General features: G+C 36.8%; 1 protein-coding gene across 1 annotated transcript; it reads right to left on the bottom strand.

The window, feature by feature from the left end:
• Window positions 1-6,116: 6,116 nt before the first annotated feature.
• On the bottom strand, window positions 6,117-8,382 carry LOC129288518 (cytochrome P450 78A3-like). The gene is made up of 2 exons (XM_054925134.1): window positions 7,339-8,382; window positions 6,117-7,203 (listed from the first exon to the last, which is right to left on the bottom strand). Exons 1-2 carry the CDS (start codon window positions 8,299-8,301, stop codon window positions 6,577-6,579), a joined length of 1,590 nt encoding a protein of 529 aa, XP_054781109.1. The 5' UTR covers window positions 8,302-8,382; the 3' UTR covers window positions 6,117-6,576.
• Between the last annotated feature and the right edge of the window lie 802 nt (window positions 8,383-9,184).

Here is a 9,184-nt window from a genome sequence, read left to right as displayed (position 1 = left end):
ACGATCGTGAGCTCAATGTATTGATTTATAATAATGAAATAATGAGGTTATAAAAATAGTGAGCATCAAACATGACATGATCAGTGAACGAGAGTTTACCTAGGGATTGGGAGAAGAGAAAAATTCATATGATATTGAGACTGCATTCCAATACACAGGAGTATAACCTTATCCCACAGTTTATCGAAAGACTCGAATCTAGCTTTTTTTTACTAGTTTATTGAGGAGAATAATCTAGAGTATACGACATCGCAGAGATTCAAGAGTGGGAAAAACCGTATTCTAAAAATGAGTCATATGATCTTTGATTGAGTCTCACCTCATAATTGGTGAAATTGAGTAGTCCAATCACACAAATAGGGCCTTATTTAATGTTGTAGCCCATGATTTTAGTTGGAAGAAATAAGGAGGATATAAGGTGGGTTAATCATTACCTATGTAATTATATGACGTGTCACATGTTTAAGTTATGGCAAGTCACGTTGATATATATCGGGTCATGGTCACATGTCTTAGTATCTTGTGACAATATAATGTACCTAGTCTTTATAAGATGAGAATGCGTTAATTGAAGTGATAAGTTATGATATGTGTTCAAGCATGTTTTGAGAACTTTATTTCATATGCATATGCTTTAATTATAATTGATATATAAATGTATAGGGTAGGTTTTACCTTAGTTACTAATAGCTAAACTCACCCTTTTTATTTAACATTTTACAAGCTCTAGCTTTAGTACTGAGAGGGATAAAACTCCTGAGGCTTAGAAATTCATACATTCCTAGAGTAGGCCTTTAAGTGTTGTTTATTTTGTGTAATAGAATTTCATTACCAATTCTAGGATGCATTTTGGGTTTATACTTGCACTATATGGTTGCTTAAAACAATTGGGTTGTACTTTGGGCTTTGAGTAGTTATTGTGATAATTCATAAATGTTCATCGAGTCAAAATACTAGTGTAAGTATAATATGGTCGTTTTGAACTTGATATGATTGATTGTTAATGCAATGCAATGAAATTATCTCCCCATTTTATTTTTGGTATCAAGGGATTGAAGAGTGATTTTATGTTACACTAGTATTTGACTACGTGTGACATGTTGTACTGATAGTCCTAGCTCTAATGGATATGGTCTGGGTGTCAACAATGGCTTTTGGCATTTGTTTTGGGTTTTGGACAATCCTTGTTTGTGAAAAGTGGTAAAAATAGGTTTGGGTGTTCAACTTCCTCGTGTGACTTCTTTTGAAAGTAAAACTCCTGCCATTAGCTGGATTATGAAAAAAGCTTTCTGCAAACACTTAGATTATATCATTTGGACGCCGGATGGGGATTTAGGACATACCAGGAGTTTCCTAATTTTGCTATCAATGACAGTGGAATCTGCTGTCAAACGTGCAACATGCCATGGCGTATTGGCGCTTGAGCCGCGATGCGTGGCACAGAGAACAATGAGCCATAATGCATTGCTATATTTTTCAGCAAATTTGATGTTTTCTAACTATTTTTAATTTCTTTTATTCCTCTGAGATATTTCATACTTTTATAACTTATTTTTCTTTGATTAGAGAGTTAATGAATGGTTTGAACTCATTTCAACTTATGAAAATTTGGGATTCTTTTATTTTGAAGACTATAACTTAGTTTTCTCTTTAAAGGTTAATCTCTTGATTACCACTGAATTGAATTGTTAATAGTGTTTAGTAAAGGAGTTATTATACAAAGCAATTTGTGAAATGAAAATATAAATTGATGATACGGTGACACATAATGTGAGGTGGGGGTGACACATGGAGGATGATGTAGAAACATGTGATAGGTGACTAGGCGCCATGTGGGAGTATGAGGGTGATATGGTACCACATGTTAAGTGAACTAGTATCACTTTTTAGTGGCAACAAAAAGGTCGCCACTAATTGGTAATTTTTGTGGCAACATGCTCAACATTCAACAGCAACTAAATGGTCGCCATTAATGTAATGTGTATGTTGTTGTCAATCCTCAGTTTTTAACGGTGACTATCTTTATTTGTCAATAACTTTTCTTTTCTATGACAATACTTGTTGCCACTTATTAAATATTTTTAGTGGTAACTTTTATTATCATTACAAATAGAATTAACGACAAGAGCTTTTGCAGCAATATTTAAAAACTTTTAACGGTAACTTTTGAATTTTCAGTGACGATAAAAAATCAATTTTTTTGTAGTACATACTTTTCAAGCTCGTTATCACGAAAGCAAAACAAAGCAGCTACTACACACATAGTTATCAACATGGCTAATACATGCAAATGCAAGAGTAACATGCACGATTAATTAAGATCGAAATGAACTTAGAAATCGACCGAATATTTGAAGGGACTCTTGGTTTTTTATCCCTTTATCTGAACATGGGGAGCCACTCAAGCCATCTTTCTTGGTTGCTTCCGCTCGGATAATTGCCAAAGGGTCAGTGTCTGCGCGTAGTGAGATAGAGGGCAAGCCTTGATAACCAAGCTTAACGTTGATGGTATATATTTAATGGCATAGTTTATTAGCTTAATCAATTGTTGGCAAGTCTTTGTCAAAATTAAGCAATTAATTAACAGAAAAGTCAGAATTGTTTGTTATATCATTGTCTTGGGTTCCATGTGTTCCTTCAACCGTCTCCTTAATAACATGAGCCAAAGGGGCAAAAACAACTTGTAGGCGTTGTACACGTAAGGCCTACCTGCTCTGTGCCAGCGCTTACCAAATTTAATAGACCCTAAACTCTGCCAACGTTAGCCAGCGCAATAGGAATCATTAATTAAACCAATCGGATGGTGATCCACTTTTTTAATACCGCCTGATCAGGGTTTAAACTTGTCAATTATCCGCCACTAACTAGTCGCTTAATTAGATGTTCCTATTTCCTTCAAACCGGCCACAAGTTTCAAATCAGTGAGTCCGTGATGGAAACTATGGGCGCAAAGTAAGAGGGATTCTCTGTTATTTTGTGCAACTAGCAGCATATGTAAAGGGAAAAAATGTTCCTTTAATAAAAAATTTATTCATACACAACTAATGTGGACATGTGTTCCACAGAAACAGTAATTACTCATGAAGAGTACAATTAATTATGTTAGTCTTCCTGCATAGATACATATGTGTGTGTCTATACGTAAGTATATAGTTTTCAGCTATTTGATTGATATCATGACAGTGTTACTGCTGATCTAGTGATCTAGCTAGCAATCTTTTTAAACTATACCTAGGTTCAAGAAATCGAAGTGACAGTTTGTCAATATTACAATTTAATATCCCAAATTGAATATATTTGTACTAAAAAAATTCAAAGTTATATTTTTGTAACAATCAAAGTAGAATAATGTTGCCACGATAAAAATTAAAGTTCAAATTGTTATAAATCATAAAAAAAAAACATTTTTAAAGCTTAAAATCTTGAATTGTAATCTTTTAAAATTTCTACAATAATTTATATTTATGTTATCGGCGAATCCTTGCTTGTTTGGCAGTGTAACAGTGACGTGTTTAAACTGAAATAGTCCTTTCTCGAACTAGCTTTGAGCCACTTCTTCAGAGGATTTGTTAACCAAACATCAAAATGCCTTGATGGATATTATATTTCTGATTTACAATTGTAGACAGCAATGATTGACTAAGCATTTAATTTTTATCATCAAACAGTGTAAATTATTTTGAAACAAATTGTGTTTCAAAATACTGCAAAATATTTCTTTCATGTATCAAATCATAGCACGCAATTTTTTCAGAGGCGAAATAAAATTTTCGTCTGATATTTTCTTCTTATAACAACTAAAATGATAAACTGTGCGTCCTCTGAAACCTAAACAGTAACTCACTAGCAAAAGACATAGAACGAGAGAGACAGAGAAATTAATTAAGGACCAAATCTAAACAGCAGACAGAAGCACCTATAACTGTATCATTGTCCTCCATATGATTCTGAATAATAAAGCTGTCCACTGCAATATTAATATTGTTTTCCAGAAATGTTGAAACATGATATATTTAATACGTTTTCAGGTGAGCATGGCTGCACCTATTTTAATTGTAGTCTTTTAGGATCATAAGCGTGTTTATCATTAGGGCAAGTATTTTGAAATAACTAAACTATATATATATACACATATATTGTTGAATATTAATTTCTGGTCTGGCCTGGAAAAAAGCTTCTTGTTGCTTAGCCTGTCCTTTGCATGCAGAGTCATCATTTATACCTTATCTTACCTTTCATAATGATGCTAACCATTGACGTAGAAATGAGAGCAAACTTAGTTTGGATGGAATTATTTCAAATTGCCCAAAAACAGAAATGGAAGATTCAGAGTAAGTTTAGTAATAAATAGAGAACATTCCCTTCTTTATGCTCAATTTTTGAGTAAGAGTGTGCAAACAAAAGATGTCCTTGAATTCATCACTACCATATGCTTCACTCGCTTTTGAGTCTTCCAAAATTACGTTGTTAGTGGTCCAATCTTTATTCGACAGAGATAAGGAAAAATGTTGAGGTATATTTTGTTTTTTTTTTTTAAAGAAAATTTTAACACGTGTACAAATCACAAGAGATATTTGACCCAGGAGTGAAAGCCACCATATGGCACCATATAATGTCTAGTACTGCTTTCCTGATCACTACTACTACAATTCTATAATTAAGTCAATTTCTTATTTACATGAACAAATATTTAAATAACTATGTTTTTAAATAAAAGCAAGACATCTATAAATTGCGTGAAGTTTAATAAATGAATTGCACTAGATATAGTTTATTAAAAGTGAAAAATTACTATAGGTTTTATGTTCATAATGAAAGAGCGGTTACTCGTTAGTTTGTTTATCCAAGGATATCCTTAAATTTTGACATGAACACAAAATTAAGGGAAAAAATGAAATCAAATAAACGCCGCGTAAATCAGAGACCATGGAGTAGCCATGGACACACGACTCAATACAATAAATATAATAAAGATAACTCGTGTCTAATTAAATCAGGCGGTCAAAAATCAACTTGAATGAAACGTCAAGTACTTGTTAAGAGTGGCTTGTTTGGAACGAGGAGGGATCACCCTAGATTGGAGGAGAGATAAAATAGGTAAGAGTAAAGAAAAGATGTCACATTTTAACTCAAATTCTCAAGACTCAATTTTGTAAATCCTTATTTTTTATTATATATTAATTATTAAGTTTAATTTTATTAATTTTTCACATTATTTTTAGTTCACTTATATTTGAATAACTTAATGCGACGTATCTTCAATGAATTAAATTCTTTGAATTTATGAATTAGAAGGAGGTCATACGTGAGGAAGAAGGATCTTGTGGTGGTGGCCCACATAGAAACAGTGAGGGAGATGTATTTAACGTCGAGCAGTGAGAGATGAGTAGCATATGTGCGTGCGTGCGTGTGTATGGCTAAACGAAACAATGAACATTTTGCGAGATGAAGATGAGGGCAAGGTTGCTGTCTGTGTCTCGATCCCCATATACATAGAGCCAAGTTATTCCCAAAGATCATTCAATTTCAAAATATATTTTTAAATTGACCTCTCCTTTAGATAAAGAACCACGTCAACTTGCAAACAAAGACACTTCAGCATCATATTCTTGACCCTTTCTTCAGGCAACTCCTCTTCCCTCACGCATGCATCCTTCCACACTTTGTACTAACTTTCACTCTCATTTCCTTAAGATCTCACCCCCTTTCTTCACCAGTGACAAACGAGATTATTACATATACAAGGATTATGATTTGATACTCATACTATACATACATAAGGACCATGATGTCAGCCCCCGACCACTTTTCTAACCAGCCTGAGTTGACATATACCTTACACCTCAAGTGCGTGTGCTTGAAAATAAATGGAGAATTGAAGGAAGTGGAAAAGCTGATTGTCAAAATTTAAGAAACGCTCTTAATAATTTTCCCTACTTAAAATCGGTATCCGGTGAATCCGATGATAACATGTTGATACTAGTGTTTTTCTTTTTCCTTTTTTGTATTGCTTAATGTTTTTGCCGTCTGCATATAGCGTAAAACCACAAAAGAATATATATGCTTTGTATATGTTTCTTTTTTCCAAGGGCATGCATGAGAGTGATGCAAATACATAAACTAAGTAGACACTTGTATTAACTTAGCAGTATATACAATGACAACAGATTAATCCTTTTCTAATATTAAAACAACTTGATACTCTACTGTTAAATTACATAAAAAAAAACAGAACACTGAAAGAAAAAATTGAAGACCCATATGACTACATAAATGCTGATCCAAACATCGTCTTCCCCACATGTTCATGGTACTGTTTGTTATCTCCAGCTCGCATCAACCCCCTCAAACATGCATGCTAGATAAGTGCCAAGTCTACATAGATTCAGCCTAGAAACATTCTTAGATTAAACTAATTACGAATAAACATAAAATTATGTAAGACACGCCGTATACACATATTTATGATATGCTTATTCATAACTATTTCAATCCATCATTTTCTTTTCTTAAAGATATTTTTCTTCCACACTCTACCTCATATTTTTTTTTCGCCCTTTATATGATATCTTAATTTTAACCTAACCCACCACGCCTAGGGCACGCTTTGACCATGAGAGGATTGGCCATTTCGCTTGATAGCCTCAGCACTTCCGATAGATCCACCTCGTTCTCACCCGACGGTAGCCACTGAAACTCATGCAAAAGTGAAGCCACCCAAAAGGTCACTGTGGCGAAGCCCAATGACTTGCCCGGGCACGTTCTTCTGCCCGACCCGAATGGTGCCAGCCTGAGATCCGAACCGAATACTGAAAATTCCCCGTCCCCTTCGCTGGAAACGAACCTCTCGGGTATAAATTTCAGCGGGTCCCTCCACACTATTGGGTCCCGGGCTATGGCCCACATGTTCACCATGGCCGTGGTCCCCTTCGGCACGTGATGCCCATCAATGCTGGTATCGGTGTTGGCCAAGCGAGCCCACGATAGCAGTGGGCCCGGGGGGTGCAGCCTCAACACCTCCTTCACCACCGCCGGCAAGTACACCATCGCCACCACATCCGCCTCCGTGACGGCCCGTGACTTCCCTACCACTCGGTCAAGCTCCGCTTGAACCTTTGACTGCACGTCAGGATGAAGCACCATCCTCGCCAATATCCACTCAATCAGAATCGCCACCGTGTCAGTGCCCCTGAATATCATTTCCTGCAAAAATATATCCATTTAGCTGCACTTCCACATTTTTAATATTCTTCTTCGCTGCACAAAAAATAAAAAGGTACAGTTGAAAAATATAATTCTAGCAAGATAAATAAATTCGAAGAAGCAGTTTATATTTACCCAAAGTACGGCGACCATGTCGGAGTCGGATAGTTTATCGGGTTCATGGAGGGAGAGCAAGACGTCAACAAAATCCCGGTTCGTTCGGTCGTTTTCGGCTCGATGGTCGGCCAGTATCTTACCAACGAACCGGTTCACTTTGGGGACCAGTTTGGAGCACCTGAGCCGGATTCTCTGAGCATCCAAATCCGAAAGCCAAGGGAGATGGTCCCCCAAGTTAAGGGTACCCAGCAAGTCGTACCCTTCCTCTACTAACCGGCTCAGCTCCTCCATTTCCCAGTTTGACTCGTCCACCCTATAACACTTGCCGAACACGGAGCACATCATGTGGCTCAGAGACGCCTTCTTGAGAACATGCCGAACCGGAAAGCCTTTATAATCGTCAATCTCGCTTCCAAACACTCCCACCATTTGAGCAGCGATTTCGGACCTGTAAGACTCGGACGCTTTTATCTGCTTGGGAGAGAAGAGATGATTGGCAGCGATTCTCCTCAGGGTGCGCCAGTAGAGTCCATAAGGAGCAAAACCAATTGCTCGATTGAACATCAAGCTGTAAGCGGACTCCTTGATGGGTCGATCAGCGAAGACGGGGCTGTTCAAGATCTCCCTGGAGACGTCGGGGTGGCAAGACACGATGACTCGCGTGTGGCCGAGGCTGTAGGCCATGAGGCGGCTGGCGTTGCATGCGGAGGCGGCGGCGGCGATGCGGCGGTGGGCGAGGGAGGAGGACATGAGAGGGATGCTGCCCAAGAGAGGGAGGCCTCTGGGACCAGGAATCACGGGGGTTGTCTTTCGAATCCAGGAGTAGTACCTGCCCCAAGCAGGACCGCCGGGGTGAGACCAGTGGAAGAAGGAGACGACAAGGAAGAGGAGGAGGAGGAGGAGGAGGGTGCAGGGGAGGTTATCGTGGGTGCATTTGGAGGGTAAGAGGAAGAGCCAGAGGGTGTCAATGTGGGTGGTCATGCCGTCGGCGGAGGAGGAGGAGGTATGTGAGCAAGAGCGAGAGTGAGAGGTGGTGGATTGAGGGAGGTGAGTGGAATGAAGGTTGCTTGGGTTTATATAGGGAGAAAGGAGACTGCAGTGAAGGCAGCTTAAAGAATACTTCCTCAGCAGAAAAATATTGGCATTTTTATGCGAAACTCAACCCATGTTATTTATATTTAAATTAATTATATTTTATTATATTTATCTCTATTTTAATAAATATTTTATTTTAAAATAAATATAAAGTAATTTATTCAATAAAAATATTTTAAAAAAAGACAATCATTACCACGACTAAAAATATTTTATATTTTTTAATATTTAACTCTTCAAAAAATTACTTATATTTTTTAAGATAGGAACTAAGCATTTTGGTCATGATTATTGTTAAGATTAATATGGAGAGCAACCGCGCATAAATGAGCTTATATTTATACTCATATTCAGATTTACTCCATTTTAATTTTTATTATTCTTTCTTGGATAACTAATAGTAGTGAAAACGGCCCTTTATTAAATAAATAATTAATATAAAACAGCAGAGAGATTTTATGCCCAATTTTATTTTTTTATATTGTTCTTTCTTATTAATTATACATCAATAAAGAAAGACTCAAAAGTTTCAAGACAACGCGAGAAACAATAATAAAATAATTGTAATAAAAATAAGACTTTAAAACTTTTATGAGTAAAATAGGAAGCTTGGACAGCAAGGAGAGTTTAAAGTTTAAACACGAGCTCAGTTGGTCCGTACCGTTTGGCCATCATCCATAGACAAATATCAATATCATTGATATATTAATATGACATATAAACAAGTTTAATCAGGAGAGTTTTACCACGGACCAGCGGAAGAAATTTG

This window comes from Prosopis cineraria, unplaced genomic scaffold (assembly GCF_029017545.1).
Source record: "Prosopis cineraria cultivar Desert tree isolate PC_DT_omini unplaced genomic scaffold, ASM2901754v1 PC12, whole genome shotgun sequence".
Lineage (NCBI taxonomy): Eukaryota > Viridiplantae > Streptophyta > Magnoliopsida > Fabales > Fabaceae > Prosopis > Prosopis cineraria.
This window is presented reverse-complemented; position numbering and strand designations above follow the sequence as displayed.